General features: G+C 39.6%; 1 protein-coding gene across 1 annotated transcript in view; it reads left to right on the top strand.

Annotated features, from left to right (window-relative positions):
• The window catches only part of IIL1 (isopropyl malate isomerase large subunit 1), a 173204-nt gene that overhangs the window by 31144 nt on the left and 122787 nt on the right, over positions 1 to 19273 (top strand). The window contains exons 7-10 of the mRNA XM_089460207.1: positions 9079 to 9153; positions 9390 to 9467; positions 9600 to 9695; positions 9897 to 9946. Coding sequence (XP_089316333.1) covers positions 9079 to 9153; positions 9390 to 9467; positions 9600 to 9695; positions 9897 to 9946 — 299 coding nt within the window. The remainder of the gene's footprint in view (positions 1 to 9078; positions 9154 to 9389; positions 9468 to 9599; positions 9696 to 9896; positions 9947 to 19273) is intronic.

The raw sequence follows: 19273 nt of genomic DNA, 5'->3' as shown, positions 1-19273 counted from the left end.
ATGAATATTATTTACCAACGACTCTCTCTACTACTGCTCCCCGGGACTCGCTGGGAAATTGGCTTATTGATAGTGGTGCCTCAAGGCACTTCACTGGTTACAAAGAAGCTCTCAATAATCTGGTAGAGAAGGAAACCAACCTGGAAATTGTTCTCGGAGATAATTCAAAATATTCTGTGAAAGGCGTAGGAATTGTTACTCTTCAATTGAATCAAGGAAATACAATCCATTTACAAGATGTATTATATGTACCTGATCTCAAAAAGAACTTGGTGTCCATTTCGGCAATGGAAGACAAAGGCTACAAGGTGGCCTTCAACGATGGCAAGGTACGTGTGTGGAAAAAGAACTTTAAAGATGCTTTTACTCTTGGGTTTCGAGTTGATTCATTATATGAGGTCAGAGGAAGTCCGCTGGGTGTCATGTCGTGTGACACATCTCTTCAGTTCGAATTATGGCATCGGAGGTTTGCTCACGTTCATTATAAAACTCTACCTGATGTGAGAAAAATGGTGACCGGGATGCCCGAGTTCAGATTAGAGCAAGAAGGTGTATGTCCAGGATGTGCCGAAGGAAAGCTCAAAAGGGGACCATTCCCCTCAAGCCAAAGCAAGACCTCCGATATATTGCAGTTGGTTCACTTAGACATATCCGGTATGATGCCTCTGAACTCCTTGGGAGGATATTTATATTACCTCACTTTTACAGATGATTATTCTCGCAAGACTTGGATATATTTCTTGAAAAAGAAGAATGAAGTGTTCTCTTGGTTTCGACACTTCAAAGCCTTGATCGAGAATCAAATCGAAAAGAAGATCAAGACCTTAAGGACTGATAATGGGATTGAATATGAATCCAATGAGTTTCATGACTTTTGCAAAGAGACTGGCATTAAGAGGGAGACTACTACACCATATACTCTTGAGCAGAATGGTGTTGCGGAAAGGAAGAATCGTACAATTTTGGAAGCTGTTCGTGCTATGCTCCATGATCAAAGACTTTCGAAATTTCTATGGGCCGAAGCTGTGAATACCACCGTATATGTACAAAACCAATGCCCTCATCAAGCATTGGGTTCCAAGACTCCCGAAGAAATGTTCACTGATAAGAAACCTGATGTGTCTCATTTTAGAATTTTTGGAAGCCCTGTATATTTTCATGTGCCAAAGGAGAAAAGGAATAAATTGGGTGCATCTGGAAAGAAAGGAATCTTCGTGGGCTATAGCAAAAATACTAAAGGCTATAGAATCTATGTAGCTGGTCAAAGGGAAGTCGAGATTACTCATGGTGTCACCTTTGACGAAGATATGGCTCTTAGCAAAGTAGACAATCTTCCTACTTTATGGGGATCTAAAGAAGTTGACACCGGGGAACCAAAGGAAAAGGAAGATGAGACGATGCCCGATGTGGAAGAACCTATGGATCCTATTGATCCTCCTCCTCAAGAGCCTTCCTCTTCTAGAAAGAGGCCTTCATGGCTTAGGGGGACACTTGATGATGCTGAAGGACACATTGCACCTAGAGGAATCTTCCATGAAAGTAAGAAGCCAAACAGATATCAGGGATACCTGACCATCATGAGCACGATCATCCAAAATGAGCCTTCGTCATTCACAGCTGCTGTCAAGCATAAAGTATGGAAGGATGCTATGACCGAGGAACATGAGTCCATCATGAAAAACGATGTTTGGGATGTGGTCCCCAGACCCCTGGAGAAAGCAGTTGTCACTTCAAAATGGCTTTACAAGATAAAGCATGCAGTTGATGGAAGTGCGGAAAAGTATAAGGCTCGTTTTGTCGCTCATGGCTTCTCTTAGAAGGAAGGTATAGACTATGACGAGATATTTGCACCTGTTGCTCGATATACCACCATCCGCTCGATCATAACCCTTGCTGCTTCGCAAGGATGGAACCTACATCAAATGGATGTCAAGACTGCGTTCTTACATGGTTCGATCAAGGAGGAGGTCTATGTGGAGCAACCCGAAGGATTTGAGATTTATGATCGAGAATCTCATGTGTGTAGGTTGAAGAAGGCCCTCTATGGGCTAAAGCAAGCACCCCAAGCGTGGTATGAGAGGATCAATAGCTACTTGATGAAGCTGGGATTCACTAGGAGTGAAGCCGACCCTAACCTTTACTTGAAGGTTATAGATGACAAGCCTCTCATACTGGTGCTATATGTTGACAACCTCTTTCTAACAGGTGCAGACCCTCTCATTCACAAATGTAAGAGGGAGCTGGCTTCTGAATTCGAGATGAAAGACCTAGGACTTATGCACTACTTCCTAGGACTGGAAGTCTGGCATAAACTAGGGGAGATTTTCCTATCTCAAGGAAAATATGTGGTGAAGATATTGGAGAGATTTGACATGGTGGACTGCAAGCCTATAACTACCCCGATGGAGCTTGACTTCAAGAAGTTAAGCGGTAGTGCTGCCGGACCTGTTGTATGAAATGCTACTGAGTATCGTCAACTCGTCGGAGCATTGATGTTCTTGGTGAACTCCCGTCCAGATATATGCTTTGCAGTCAACACATTGAGTCAACATATGGTTGAGCCTCACCACTCACAATGGATTGGTGATAAGAATTTGTTGAGATATCTTCGTGGCACAGTCACTCATGGGTTGAGATACACTGCCAGAGATGTGAGACTACTTGTGTATATGATGCTGATTGGGCAGGCGGTGTGGTGGACTGAAAGAGCACTTCCGGGTGTTGTTTCTCTTTGGGATCTGCCTCGATATCCTGGATGACTAGGAAGCAGAAGTCGGTGACTTTGAGCACCGCCGAGGCAGAGTACATTGTTGCCAGCATGGCCTCTTGTGAGGTAGTCTGGTTGCGAAAGCTCGTCAGTGAGCTGTTTGGATTTACATTGGATACCACCGTAATCCTGTGTGACAACCAGAGTGGGATTCGTTTATCAGAGAATCCCGTATTTCATGATCGCTCTAAGCATATCGATATCAGGTACCACTATATTCGAGATATGCTGCAGTGAGGAGCAATAAGGCACCTACATATCAGTACAGATGAACAGGTCGCTGACATTTTGACAAAGCCCCTGGGAAAGGTCAAATTCTTGACTTTCCGAGAACGACTTGGTGTCGTTCAGAGACCCTCTTATGAGGGTCGAGTATGATGTATTGAGCTCTGGGAGCTCCAGGGGGCACAGGGTACTTCTTGGAGCGACATATGACCACAGGGCGACTCACCATCCCCTGGTGGTGCACTATGTACAGGGTAAAAGGTTAAACCTTCCCCTGTGACACCCCGTGGCGACTGTGGAACATGATGATTAGTTCTCCTGTGGGCCAGGATGATTCGTTCTCCGTGGCGACTATGGAACAGGATGATTAGTTCTCCTGTAGGCCAGGATGATTAGTTCTCCGTGGCATCCACTAGACAAGATGATTCATTCTCTTGTGGATAGGATGATTAGTTCTCCTGTCGAGGCATCCTACCCATGTAGTTTGGGACTCATGGGAGGTACCTCTCATCTGATCAATGAGCAAGGAAATGAGGATAGGGACCTTAGTAGTACTATCGATGGATGCATCATTGTATCTACCGTACTCCCTATGCTAGGATGACCTCCATTGATCTAGGATCAGTGAGAGTGGTACACACTCTGAGACTGACTTCGGGTCTTTGAGGATGGTATCCTTTGAGGATGGTATGATACATCCTCGATCATTTGTTCTTCTTCATAGTTCGAGCAGAGCAAAACAAAGCAAGGCAGAGCAGAGCAGAGTGGGGTCAAGCTGTGCAGGACAGTGCATTTGATGGATAGATAGTAGCAACGGTCAGATGGATTGCAGATGGAGTTCTCCCTCGTTGAGAGGGAGTGTTAAAATTGACAACGAGGGCCAAACTCCATGCGGGTCACCTTATTTATGGCTGCTGATATTTTTCCTAGATTCTTCTTATCGAGAGGTGTAGGATTGATCTAAAGATCATTAGATTCCGATAAGTATTTATGGAGATATGAATTTATTTTGATTATGGACAAATTGTCAAGGTCGGCCAACAAACTCATGTAGGCTCAGAAGCCCAACAGTGACGTCTATTCATCCTCAACGTTTGCATATAAATACAAGGTGCCTCCTCCTCATTTGGACACTTCACTCACTCATCTTCTCTCTCTCTCTCTCCTATGCATAAAAGGAGCCTCTCTCTCTCTCTCACACGTGTGGCTGAAAGGAAGACGTCCTAGGGCAAGGAAGACGCAGAAAGAAGGACGCTAGGGCAGCAGGTCATCTCTTTGACGAGCGTTGACCAAGCGTTGACCATCCAGAGGTGCAGATTGGGTGTGGCTGCCTCTCCTAGGCAGGCCGAAATTTTTGAGACGAAAATCGAGGTGATCTGACCTCTGGTTTGACCGGTGTTGATTGCCCTAGTTTAGGGCTGCAAGTTGACTTCAGAAATCTGCAAATTGACTGTACTTTTGGGGCTGTTCAAGGGCTGTTTCTTCACGCTGTTCAAGGACAAGTTGACCGGAAATTGACCAAGCATTTTAGAGGTCAATTTCAACTAGTTTGACCAAGTTTGACTTTGCTGATTTAGGGTTTGCTGCTTCTGATATAAAATTACAGAATTCAGATTTTGTACTATTTCTCTCTGCTGAACTATTGAAGATAAAAGAAGATTTGATCAAAGGGTTCCCCGCATTGGGGTTTGTCCCTGGCTAGCTGCCACATCTTGTGTCTCTTGTCTTGGCTTGTTTTTTGTTGATCATTTAATGTTCTATCTGCACTTTACTTAATGTATGTGATTGCTAATCTGTGGCTAATAAGAAGAAAAATAAGTAAACTGCTCTAAGCATAGATACCATACTTTAACACAGTGGTATAAGCAGAGTTAATGAGGTAGTTTATTCAGAAATAGGAGAGAATGAGAGGAAAAGAGTTAATGGAAAATGAAAGTGGAAGGATGGTTTGAAGTTTGACACCTGAACTGACGAAAAAATTACTCTGATATCACTTGTGATATACCCGGCAGTATTCACAAGGAGCCATCATTAAATTATAAGAAAATGGTGAAATCCAAGCAATGCATAAATGACAAAATATTATATATTGAAGATGAAAGTGATGATTACAGTGCATGGATGGTTTGGTCTTATATAGTCTTGAAGCGGAGTGATCACGATGAAAAGTTGTGACCTTGACACATTAATCTATTTATAAAAAAATATTAATTGATATATTTAGTGTTGTAATATACCGGATTAAGTATCTTATATTTACTTCCTTTAAACATGCGTTTAACTCTTTTAGCCTTGCAAATGACTGTTGAATAGTGTTTTCATTGATGTCAACATCGTCTTTGTATGCTCTTAATAGTCGTCTATGGATTGCATTCATTGGAAGCTCTAGTGATCAAGAAACCTTGGAAGGATGATAAGCTCCTGTGGTATGGTCATGATGCCCCACTTTTGATGAAGATTTTGGATAAGGAGATCAGTGAAATTGCAAGTGAGACCATCATCAATTGATAGAGCTGATCATGCCAATTCCAACGATAGGTGGCATGCCCCATAACTCCTTACGGTTGAAGAGATATACCTCATCAAAGTTGGAGCCCCATTCCGTGGTCATGAAGCCCCAAAAGGAGATGACCAATGCAGCTTGTTGATTGATTAAATAATGATTTTTATTTTCAATTTTTTTTATTAAATTATGGTGGGCTTATCATCCCTCAAAATGAGGATTTTCCTAGTCCAAGTTGGCTGGCTAAGAAGGATTATTTCTTGAGGAAATTAATTAAAATTTTTGGAGGCTAAGTCGGCTTCAAAATTCAAATTTTTGTAAGGTCGTCTCCATGACAGTTAGGCCAGGTTGGCTCCTCTAGAAGACTCCATGCTAGTATAAATAGGGGCGTCTGCCCTCCAAGGAGACATCTCTCTCACACACATCTTTTCTGAGATTTCTGAGGCCCAGTGAAGTCACACAAATCTGAAGAAAGAGGGCTAGTTTTCTGAGGATTTTGATCTTATTGTTTCATCTTTCTTTTGTGGTGATTTGCTGTCATTTCAGGGCTGAGAAAGCGAGTTTCTAAGGAGGCCTGTTTAAGGGCAGATTTAGGGCTATTCTGGTCACAAGAAAGCGCTGCATTATGCCATAGAAGCTGCATAAGGGAGCTTTGGGCCACAGGAGGACACTTTAGCCGTAAGTGGAGGCCAAATCAGGCCGCTGCTAAGGGCTGAATTTCGGCTTGAGGTAGCCGCAGGAAGATTCCTGTTTTGGGCCACAGTAAAGGTCCTGTTCCAGACCACAGTACCCCTGTGCAGGCCGCAGTACTGAGGCAACAATCTCGGTCCTCCTGAGGCACAGATTTAGGCCTGTCCCATGGCCTTTTCTTGAGCGAATTTCGGTTGAATCTAAGGCAGAGTTCTTCAGTCCTTCTGAGGATCATCCTTGCCCATTTCTGATGTCTGGTTTTGACATATTCTGAGGTTCGCTCTGAGATAATTTCACTGGTCCTGAAGTGATTCTTCTGAGGCAGATCCTGAGCTATCTATGGTATATTCACAGACAGATTGTTGAAGTCTAATTCGGCCCTCTGATGTGACAGTTGCAGAGGACAAATTTGCTCTCCTTCTGAGATCTATTTTAAGGTATAAAGCTGTCCCTTTTTGGCATTAAGTTCATTAGCTTTGTGATATAACTCAGTGATCCTTGAGGTTGAATTTGGGCTAGAAAGTTGAATTATTCTAAAGCCTGTCAAGATTAGGGCTGTTTCTACTGTCAATTTAAGTCTTTTGTGGCTGAATATAAGGACAGCTGATAAGGGCTAATTAGGGCCATATTAAACCACTGCTTTGTGAGCAGATCTGAGCCCTTCTTAAGGGAAATTGAAGACCTCACTTCTGTGGGTAATTCAAGGTACTCTGAAGGTTGCATTGATACATGTTTGGAGGCAAAACAAAGGATCTTTGTTGGGTAAGTCTTTAGCCGCAGAAGCAGAGTTATTTGAGGCCGAGTTCAAAAACTTCCTGAGGACTGCATTTTGGCCTGATTAGGCCTGTTTCAGTTCACCTCCAAGGACAGATTTTGGGCCATGTTTATTACATGTCAAGGGCTTCACTGAATCTAGTTCAAAGAGCTGATAAAGGGCAGAAGTTTTCTATAACAAACAGTGGTACAACCAATAGAATCTGCTGTTGAGATATTGCAAGTTGCCAAGGTGATTAAGTCAAGGATGGTAGTGGTGGGTCTCTAATCAATGCTCCTAACTGTCTGAATTATTATGTGTCATCATTACAAGTATGCTGTGAAGTGTTACTGCTGTTGATCTGATGGTATAATTATGGTCTTGAAGTGTATGCCACCTGTTCTAACTACAGATTTGTCGTTGAGTATAATATTGCTGCTGAGCTTGTGAATGATGTGTTATCCAGAACTTGTATTGCGTGATTGATAACAAAAGGGCACAAGCTGGGGTCAGATTGCATCGAGTTCATTGCTTTTACCTGGGGTCTAGTCTCATTGTTGACCAAGTAAGTTATCATTATTAATGCCAAATTTACAAGAGGTTACAATGAGTTGGTGACAGAGTTTTGTATGTTGATGGGATGAGTCAGAGAAGGATTATTTTGCAGAAGATACAATGAGATGTAAATTTGCCAGAGTATGCTGCTACGGTTTACAACATTGATGGATTGGAGCATGGAGTAATGATATTGATGAGCAGAGTATGTTGAGAGCATTCAGCTAGGGTTTAAGTTGCAGAAAGATCTTTATATCACTGACCATCGTATGATTGTCGAGTGCTGCTAACAACAGAGAGGGCTTGAATCTTGATACTATAAGCTTGTCAGAATTTGATATGAGCCAGGATTTGATAGAAACATAAGATTGTATTGAGCTTGATATATGATGCTGACCTTCCTCTAAGTTGCTGACGTGAGTTGATAGGTTGATATAACTTGAGCAGACTTGTGACTGGATCTGACAGAGTCGCTGCTAGGGTTTCATCTTTTGAGCAGAAGTAGAGCAGAGATGCTAGGGTTCTCCCATTGATGATAGATACATAATTGTTGTTGTCATGTTATTGGAGCGTTGAGTGCTATTGTATTGACCAACTATGGTTTGATCCTTGTGCAGAATGTGTTGATATTGCTGTTGATGACTTTGTGCCAGTGTTGCAGATTGACAAATCAATAGATTGATTTGATGTTCTTTATCTTGATTTTGAGCAGAGGTGGATCCAGTTTGAAAATGAGATGAAATCATGGTCCACTGTGATGAATTGAAGGTCGGAGCCTTCAGGGCAAGTGGTGGCTTGCTGAGAAGGGTGGTGCAAGGTAGAGGTTGGAGTCTCCTAAAGGTTGGAGCCTGAGAACACTTCTGGGCGGCAAGGTGGTGCTATGACAGGTTGGAGTGTGTGCAAGGTGTCGGAGCATTCTTTTAGTCAGAGGTGTTGGAGTGTCCTTCCAATTGGAGTTGGTAAATCAGGGCGTTGGAGCTGATAAATCAGGGTGTTGGAGCTGATAAATCGAGGGGATGGATCCTCCTTCCAGTGGTTGTTGGAGAACCTTGGAAGTTGGAGCTTCCTATTGATGTAATCTTTAAAGACCTATATAAAGAAGCGGTCGGTGGTTTTTCTCCTGTAAGGGTTTCCACCTAAAAATATCTTGTGTACTATCTTTGATGTTGCGCATTGTTGAATGGTGTTATTGGTTTATGTTTTGATTTGATGCTAATGTTATTTATTGCTCTGAAGATAAAATTAACTAACTGAAGTGAAATATTGATTCAACCCTCTCTTAGTATTTCCAACAATAATAAATTTTGATTTTGACATTATTATACTCATTATTGAGTCCTCTTTCTTGATCTTTGTATTGATTCTTACATGAGTGCATGTGTATCCATGTCCACATCTTGATGGTGAAAAATTTGTGATTTTAGTGGGCACATGGTCAGTTACATCATATGTTTTCTTTTATCATATTTTCCAAAATTTATATTTCATGAATGAAAATGTGGTGAAATTATCGACAAAACATCCATATACCTTGCAAGTTTGAACTTTCTTGAGCTAACATGCATTGACTATCATCAATTGCAGGTGCCAGCAACACTGAGATTTGTAATGGATGGGGAAATGCCACATTACCTCCTTGCAAAGGATCTTATTCTGCAGGTAATCTCCACTATAGTTCTGAGCTCTTTGAAATAGAGCTTGTTGGCAGGTCTTCTTAACTTGTCCATCTCACTTATTTTATTTCAATCAATTCCTTGGCTGATGTTGTAGGTTTTCTGCTGTTCTTTCTATAATAATGACTTTGCTTTTGAACCCCATGCAAAATACCTTTGAGGCTACAATTCGGGCATATTTCTTTATCAATTTATTACAATTTGACGCATTAAGTATTGCAGATTATTGGTGAAATAACTGTTTCTGGGGGAACTTACCGAGCCATGGAATTTTCAGGATCGACTATTAAAAGTTTGACGGTTAGTACTAAGCATGCTTATAATTCTTGATAATTTGGTTTTTCTTCTGTAGGGTAATGACTTCAAGTATGCATTATTTGTGGAAATCAGCATGTATTGCAAGACCTTAGTTCTGGTTTTAATATCTAACAGATGGAAGATAGAATGACATTGTGTAACATGGTTGTTGAAGCGGGAGGGAAGAATGGTGTTGTTGCTGCAGATCAGACAACGTTTGACTATCTTGAGGTGTTGTAGTTTCTTATAATGCAAGTGATGATGAGGAATCTTAGACTAGTTAAAATTTGATAATTTTAATGTATGATTTCATACTCCATCTTGGCAACCTTCTGGAATTTATTATTTTTCCATTTATGCTTGAACTGTTTCCAAAACATTACTGATGGCATATGGAAAAAACATAAATCTCAATTGTCCTGTGCTTTACAGGGGAAGACATCATCTAGTTTTGAAGCACTTTACAGTGATGAAGCAGCCAGGTATGATCACCAAGTTTTTTCACTACCACATTAACAATGGTTGTAGTTATAAAATATAAATCTGAACTGGATATAATTGATCACAACATAACTCAATTAAGATTCTATTGATTGGTTATATGACATAAAATAAATTGATAATCACCTTCAGCTTAATGATTGCTTGTCTCCCTGTACATGGCACTTCACTTACTTTTCATTTACACATGAAAATGTTTATAAAAAAAGTGTTTTAACTTCAATGGAATATTGAGAAAGGCCTTTCTGCTAGTGTGGACATCATGGAGATAACATAAGAGAAGATAAAAATAATTTTATTAATGTACAACCACATGACAGCAAATAGGTGAAGGGGACTGCTAAGTACAGAAGGGTGGATTACAAAGTGGGAGCACAGAGGCTGCTCCTAAAAAATATACAAAAGCAGCATGAGAGAAGCATGTTTGAACTCTGTGATTGATAAAATATTCTTGGAAAGTGATGCATAAAACATTGATCCACATTATAGACGGATCAACTTAAAAATCAAGGGTGTTAGACTGGGTGATTTTAAGTTTACAGTGATGGGCACTTAAGATGCATTTTGTCTATTATTAGCAGAATCGTAGCACCAAGTTATATTTGTAGACAAGATTGAGAATAGGATAGGAATCTAACCCACTCCTTTTTTTTCTTTGGAATAACTTCCTGGGAAACTCCTGGGCACTTTCCCTCATTCTAAGGATGGTACCCAGTGCAAAATGGGTGGAGTAGACGTGTGTCTAACCCTGTGGAAATTGGATTGAGGACCTGTATAGGGTTCTGGATTACTGGCAACGTTCTGGGAATAATGGAACCAACTGATGGAGCTAACCCTTGGGTTCGATTCTAACGTACTCTACCTAAGCCAAGACTACTTTATGGCGTTTTGACTCAATAATCCAATGGATGGAAATCCATAGGGAGTTCAAGGCACATTTACCATATGTGAATATCAGATACAAATTTGAATTCGAGACATTGGGAAATAAATACCAAAGTATACTTCTCATTAATGTATGTGCTGCTTCACCACCAATGTATGTGCTGCTTCTCATTGAACATGTATCCTGATGATACTAGTATGGAACCTACGACTAGAGTTAATTTTCTAGGAGATTATGCATGAGAGTTATCTGCATGAGTAGAGAGAAGAAGGACTCATTTAAGTTTTATTGAGAATAAAGGACATAACATTGCAAGAAAGCTTTTTTAAAATTGAAAAGTGAAGTTCAAAGTCCACAGTTATTTCATTGTCGAGAATGAAGCCCAAACAACATTCGCGCTAAGTCACCGGGTTTGGTGAATAAAATCCTTTGGATTCGAAATTTGCAGAACCCCAATGCAATCTGAACAAATTCGTTTTTGTTTGCTGAATTTCAAGTTGAACTCGAATCTTATGATGAACCCGAACCCGAACCTGTACATGAACCTGAACAAAATCGAAAAATTTGTCAAAAAAATCGATTAAATTCGTGTTAGGGTTTTGTGGTTCAATATTTTTTCAATGACTATATTTAAAAAAAATTTAAACTCGTAACCCTAAGTTCTAACAAGGCTAAAGCTTGGCCCGTGCGAAAATGTCACCATCACACTCCATCACTCCACCATCGAGTCTGTATTCCCGCTGCATTGTGCCAATCGACCCTCCTACTGCATCCTGCACACTTGATCTCTGCCCCTCACTGCTCAGCTAATTCTGTTCTGGAATTTCAAGCCGACCAAAAGCAGAAGATAACTCATATTTCAACATTAAATAATTACAAGCTTCTTAAGTATTTAAATTAGGAAAACAAAATAATTTTGAGGGAAATAGGAAGAACTGTAGCTATAATTCGGATGCATTACAGGTGCAGTAGTTCAATATATTTCTTGGGGCACTACAAACCATTACAGAGTCATTTTGGGGCACTGTAACAAACACAGAAACAGAGGCCTTGACTCTCACTCAGAGGCAGAAAAAGAGGTGCTGTAACAGCATCTTGTAGAAGCACAATTGTGTAGGAGCACCAATGAAGAAACTTTGGATTTAAAGTTTATTATATATATATATATATATTCAAATTTCTATGGGTCGAATTTTATGCCGAACTTTATCGGCAAAATTCTAGGTGTTGAACTTTATTCAAATTTCAAGGTCGCCGAACTCGAACATGAACGTGGTGACTTAGCATGTGGGGGCACTTGAAAGCTTCTGCTCAACACCAATGATCTTCTCTTGGCTTTTTCATTTGATGGACACTGTTCTTCTTCCCGAGTGCTGATCTATATGTGGTAATAGATGAGACTCCACCTTGTGTAGATTCAAGACTTGCCACTATGCAAGCAAAGATTTCCCTTGGCGTTGTGATTGTACAAGATCATGGTTTAACACCACCCATGTAGACAATGATCAATCCATGTGAAATATTCGAGTGTCGAAGAAAACTTGGTTCACGTAAAGATGTCTATGGAATGGTTGTACAAATCAAATCTGAATTTTAGGGGAATTCAATTGAGTTATTCCTAACTAAATTTTGATACGGAAAGGTCAGATTCTATTCAATTCTGCAACTATGGTTTAAGGGGATGGCGAAAGAAGCAAAGCGAAAGGGTAAGAACCTAGAGTGTGGAAGAAGAGTTGCCACTTAGTTCTGGTAAACCTAAGAAAATGAAGGGGGAAATGGATAAAAAGGTGGCATACTAGGGCCAAGGATTGATTCAAGGTTGTTTGGAGCAAGAGGGCGAAGTGCTAATTCCTAAGAGAGTCCAATAGCAAAGCATTTTGACACATTACATATAATGTATATTTTAATATATTTGACTCATGTATTGAAAAAGTCATGCAGTGTGGTGAACTAGTTCTTGAAAATATGAAAATATGATAATCATCGAAGCATCAACCATTTGTTACACAAATAACATTAACCATTTAGCAGTAATAACTTATAGTATTGCCATCAAATGATCAACCATAACATCAACTTTGAAGTTTCAACAGATAATGATTATCATCAATAAACTGTAACAAATACTTCAACCATGAAATGAAACAAAGCATCATGACCAAAAAGTTGTCATATGTAGTGAATAGTTTAATCTTAAGCCTTAAATTTTCATAAAATGTTTACAAAATAGACCACAATAAAGATTCATGACAAAAAAGTCTAAGACTCAGAATATAGATTGTAAATTTAAGAAAACAAATATTTATACTGTCTACTAAGCTTTGCACTTGCTAGTGAGAAGTCATTGGTTGTAGGGGATTCAAAATTAATGATCATGTTGATGAAAGGCAGAACGAGGCCAAAATTAAAATAGATACTGATCTTATAAATGATTATAGAGACCTAGTTCAAAATCTTGAAGACACTTAATTCTTCACATGCATAAAAGATTAATATATTTATTGAACCTTGATTCTTATGTTAACATTGGAGCTATATGAGGTCAATTAAAATGCTAGTTGGAGACTTGGAGTAAGGATATTGAATATGGAGTGTATAATGTTATTAGATACACTATTTTTCCAATGCTTATGTGGTTTGTAGATGATACCATCCCATTTAAGTATTATTATATTAATTATTATTTGTAGTGTCTATTATGTATGTCTTTTGAAGTGTTTATTATTGCAATGCATTCTTTCAAATCTAATAATCATCCTACATCAATGAATATAAAATGCATTTATAGATTAATGAGGTTATAAGTTATAACGATCTGCCAAATTAAGCAAGGTAAAGGAACTACTTTCAAACCACAAGTTGATAAACTTAACTTCAGTGATTTGGAAAAGTTTGCATCAGTATTATATAGTGGATGGAATGCTGAATTTGAGATAGTGTTTAAACTTTTAAAGGACAATATTTGTCAGTGATAATGAACACTTAGACCTTTGGTTAGGTTAGGTGTAGAATAAATCTATAGGAAACAATTGTTTGAGCCCTGGCTAAATTAAAAGAAAAACAGGAAGTACTTGGTCAGTTTAGGACCATGAAGAATATCTTTATTATTGTAAAGGAAATGCTTGATGAGGTGAATGGGAAGTCTTGGTGAGCCTAGGCAAAAATCTACGCGACTTGTATGGCGTTGTGATGGATTTGTTCCATCACATAGTCAAGATAGTTTCTGATGTGGGAGATTTTGCTAAAGAACAACACAAATTTGAGGTTGGCTAAGAAAAATTTCATGTTTGAAGATTGTAATTTGTGGTTGACGAGGATTGGAATGAAATTGAATTAAGTGGATGTTGACAAAATATAAGGGGTTGAAGGATGAAAGTGACATTGTTCGGATGGATTTTATGTAATTACTAGATGATATACTAGTTAGGTAAGCCGAGAGGGTTAGCTCAATTGGTCAAGTTCCTGTTGTTAAAGCACCTTGCTATTGAGAGGTCACGGGGGTACTTCTACTCGACGCTCTCAGGGTTATGCTTCATTAATGAGCCAACATGAAGTGATCCCTTCAAGTGGATTTGCTCGGAACAATGTTTCCGTGGACATAGCGGTCGCCGATCTCTGGAGTCCATGAACCATATCCAAAAAAGAAGAGGTATATGTTAGGTAAGAAATTTGCTTAAGTTACTCTATCTTGAAGGTCCAATAATGTTATGCAAATTTTGCAATGGGAATTGCGATTGCTTTAGACTATTAGTAGGCATATAATATTATACAAATAGAGTTACGCCTAGCCTTGTCAAGAGGAATTGTAGCATAATTAGCCTTCGAGCTTCCTCTTCAACAATACTTTTTCAATTCTCTAGCGATTGCTAATATGGCAAGCTGAAGCTAGTGGTAGCTTCAGAAGGTCTTTTGCATAGACTTGGTGTCTTGGCATGTAGGAGATGATTTATTTCCTCTTTAGGTATTTATGTCTTCTTTCCTAAGTCTAACTTAGGAAAAGTACAATAATTAAAGTCAATTAATTATTGTGGACTATTAAGTCATTTTCTAAGGATAAATAATAAAATTATTTAAGTGACTTAGAAATAATCTCAACCATTGATCTCCTAGATCTTCTAGAAGGGAGATTAGGGTTAGGGATTTGGGCTTAATGAAGATTATAAATGAAAGCCTAAGGGAGAGGTGAAGACACAGACAAAGAAGAGAGACAACTACAACATTTTTGGGAAAGTGATTTTTTCAAGAAGGAGAGAGAAAATTCTTTGGAGTGAAAGGCTCAGTTAAATGAGCAGAAGGAAGGAGAATATAGGGATAATTTCGAGTGTTTTTAGGAGGCTGATTTGCTGGAGACTGGAGAGGCAAAATAACTGAAGTGTGAAGGAGGCGCAGTTGCTAGGGAGCCCGATTTGTGAATGCGTAGAGGCTAAGCGAGGGCAAGGCGTAGGGGCCAATTTATTGGTTAGAGGTGGGCCGGTTTTCTCCAAGGCGAATTTATTTAGCGACTAGTTTCCAATTGGTTGAATTTCCTTGGGTTGAATTATTCCAGTGAGGCCAAGTTGCAAGTTCCAGTCACTGTATTTTTCTTTGTAATTTCTCAATGGGTTGAAACCCTGATTTTCCAAATTAATAGATGTAGGAGAATTGTTGTGGGTGTTTATTTTTTGTAATGTGTGACTGATCTCTCTGTTTCATTTCTGCTACATATTTAATTTTCTAGAGTTAAAAATACTAGTGATTTTATTTTTCAAAAATTCATAATTTAGTTGGTAAAATAAATAAGTCGTTGGGAAAACCCATAAATTCTTCCTTATGAAAGAGAGAGAGTTCATAGTTCATTAATACGTTAGAAACATCATCAAGATAATAACCAAACCGATATCCAAGAACAAGAAGAAATCCCAAACCCTCCTCAAAATTTTGGCCCTCCATTTCAGACTTATTTCTTTGCTTGATCATAGTTGGGCAAGACAAAATCGATGTGATCAAATGATAGAGGAAGGCTCCTTTATATGGTGATCAAAGGGGGTCGAATGGGTGCCTTTTAAGGGCCGAACCGATCTAAACAAAAAGGATGGCCGACTTGAATCTTTTTAGGAGGGAAAAAATAAATTTAAATATCCAATTTCTTTACATGATGAAAATACGAACCATGGCTACCATAATTTCCAACATCTCTATTTATATGAGGATGGCATCTAATTAGCCTAATAAGCCTCTAAAAATAAGTTTGATGACAACATATGTTTGGGTTAGAAGCCAAGCCACTGGCTTCAATCATAAATGTTCCAATAAGCCCACACATGCGAGCTGTTAGGCTTCTAGGGTCGACGTCATGAATAAAATAGCCTCCAATTTCCATGTCCAAGTGCTATAATGTGCCAATTGTGATGCAGAAACATGCAAAAATTAAGATTTGATGGTTGGCCCTTAAAGCCATCTTAATGGCTCCCTGTGGTTCCAAGATCCAATTGGCACATCGCAAAGTGGTCTCGATGGGTCTTTAACTACTCAAAGTGTTCGTCTCTGCTCCAACATTGAGGATTTCTAGGTGCAACTAGCCCCCTCCTTAGTCTTTGAAGGTGAGACCATCCTCATCTAGGCCTTGAATCAACTTCCATCTGTCATTTGGTGCTAAGGCCAACCTGGGGGCATGCTGGGTCTAGGTGTGTCATCTGAAAAAATCATCAAATCTAGTGCAAAGTTGTACAACGTCTTGGGCACAGGAGGTCCCTTGGAACATGTGTGATATGCTGCTACTGCTAGGAGGTCCAAGAGTCTCAATGATTCACCTGTTTGTGTCAATATACTTCTATAATGGCTCGGGTACTTGTGGAAAGGTGCCCAAGACATGGGTTGCTGAACCACTTGACAAATATCACAGATTCTAGTGAAAGCAACTAGTCATTAGGGACAAAAATCATTATTGCATCTAAGTGAACCAAGCTTGAGTGTAATGGGCTATTTAATACTTCACATAAGGATCCCCTTCAACTAGGTATTTCCAACCCCTAAGGGGAAGTAACATTTCCTCAGTCCACCCTTCAATTGATAGTTGCTAGTGAATAATAATGATGGTACAAAGGGAATAAGGCTTCATGGCCAAGTGCCATGGTCAAAAGGACTAGCTGATGGGGGTATCCACATCCCAAGTGTATAGATGTGAGGAGGGAGCATTCATGGGTGCATGAGATGCCAACTCGGCCTTTGTTTTTCCACCCCTCTTGTGCGCCTTTTACTTTTTCTTGATTTTTCTTTGTATTATTGCTCATAGCTCAAGGGTTAGAGCTTGCTTTAAATGATGTGGCAATTGTATTACCCCTTAATGATGAGTCAGTTCATTGCTCATATGGGTTGGAACTTGGGACATGGAAGGGTTCCTTCTTTTGATGTAATGGAGCAACATGTGCTCAAGAATAGGTGATGGTCACAATGAGTGAGGTAGAGCTCATGTTAGGCTTTTTCCCACGAGCTAATCTTTATGTTCCTAGTCAGCTTTTGCATTTTGATATTCTTTCTTTGAAAGTTTGTTATGGTCATGATCTGCCCCTTTCTGTTTCTTTAAGCTACAACAACTTCCTATGGAAAAGTTTGTGGGCCCCACCAAGGTATGTGGGCATATGGGTGCCAAATCCCAAAGAACCAATGGTCAATTGAACCTGAAGAATGGAGGTGAGATAAGGGCTTGTAATGTATGGTGTTAAGTGTTAAGTATGACATATGGATAGATGGAACTACGCTATCTCAATCAGAGCTTCCCAAGTAGTGCCCCACTTATACCTATTGGGTCATTAGGGGAGGTACCACTTGACTAGGATTGAAGATTAACCCCCCATTTAAGGTGAGAAAACAAGATCACGATCAAAGTCCATCCTTCTTCCAAATCACCCCATAATCCATTTTAAATGCCCAAAGTCAAACAAGTGTAAACACCCAATTGTAAAATGATCAAAGTACCCTTTGAGAGGAAAGCCCACCTTTGTCAATGTGCCCCTGCGAGATGGGTGAGAAGCATTTGGCTGATGCGAGCGGCAGAGATATAATGGCATATCATCAACTAGTGGTGGTTGTCGGGGGTTGCTAGCTATGTGGCTGTTCGATTGGCAGTCAAGAATAGAAGAAATGTTACCCATTTTGGTGGGTAACATTTGAATTTTGGCTTCAACTTGGGGACATGAGCTCACTAGAGAGCGCATGATCCATATGCTCGAATGGGGAGTTCATGATAACTCCAACAATCCATGGGCTTGTAGATCTATACCCTGCACAGTACAATCAACTTGTTTGGGAGTATGTGCATTGGGTGTAGGATATCAACCATGTTTTTATGTGAAGGTAATAAATCTGTACAAAAAATAAGATCTATTCTAAATGTAATCTTTTCTAGCATGAAATGTGAATGATGTTAGAATGCTCACACAATATGCAATGCAACTAACTATTATGCAATGCTAGCATTATCCGTGTTGATAAATCAATAGGGATACAAAAGAGGTGATTTCTCTTAAACTTGATAACTGCTTGTGATGTTCTTTTACTTTTCTTGATTATTAGCTTCTTCCTTTCTTATTATTATGTTGTCTTTATGATCAAACAACTACCAAAACATGAAGATTCAAATCTCTTCCAACAACACAACTTCAACCTCTAGCTACAGATTTTCGGCCCCCAATGCAGGTCTGAAATTTTCACCCCCCTGTAACCAGCGATAGCTTCGCACGTGCAGGAGAATTAGGGCTTCTAGAGCTTCTTCCTTCCTTCGCTTGGATTTCTTCTTCTTTTATGCCTTGAGAGAGATCAAATTGCCTCTTCGTCCTTGAATTTCGACCCTCCTTGACTTCTTGGAAAACTTTGACCTAGTAGCTGCAAAACCCTAGCCTTATTTTTCACACGTGTGAGATGTAGAGAGAGAGAGAGATCGAAATATTGTCTTCCTTCATCCTTCAACTCTTTCGCTTACATTCTTCTTCTTGCCCTTCGCTTGATAGATGAGTGAGTGAATGAGTGAGTCCATAAGAGGTCGAATGCTCTCTTATATATAGGCTTCCAAGGAGGACAACATGGCCTAATTAGGCCGACTTGGTCTTGGAGGGGTATTTTTGACACTTTGACTCAAAAATAATTCTTTTGACATGTTACAAATTGCCCAATGGGGTCTTATACATATGGCATTGACTCTTTGACTTCTTGACTCAATGACAAAACCTTGAAGCACTCAATGGGTGCTTTGACCTAAAATAAAATGACCTTGTGCATGAAACCCATGCTACAAAAAAATACAATAATAATTTCTTTTTCATTTTACAATATGCAAGATCAAGACTACATATGAAGATCGAACCTAGCTATGTATTTCAACAATCCGAAGGGGTAGAATAGAAGTTGCCCCTGAGAGAGATGGGCGAGTGGTTGATGGCTCCTATCT

Source organism: Pinus tabuliformis, chromosome 7, assembly GCF_031772625.1.
Source record: "Pinus tabuliformis cultivar Carrire ecotype Pingquan chromosome 7, CPIR1, whole genome shotgun sequence".
NCBI classification, from domain to species: domain Eukaryota; kingdom Viridiplantae; phylum Streptophyta; class Pinopsida; order Pinales; family Pinaceae; genus Pinus; species Pinus tabuliformis.
The sequence above is the reverse complement of the archived record's forward strand: the minus strand, read 5'-3'. Positions and strand labels throughout refer to the sequence as shown.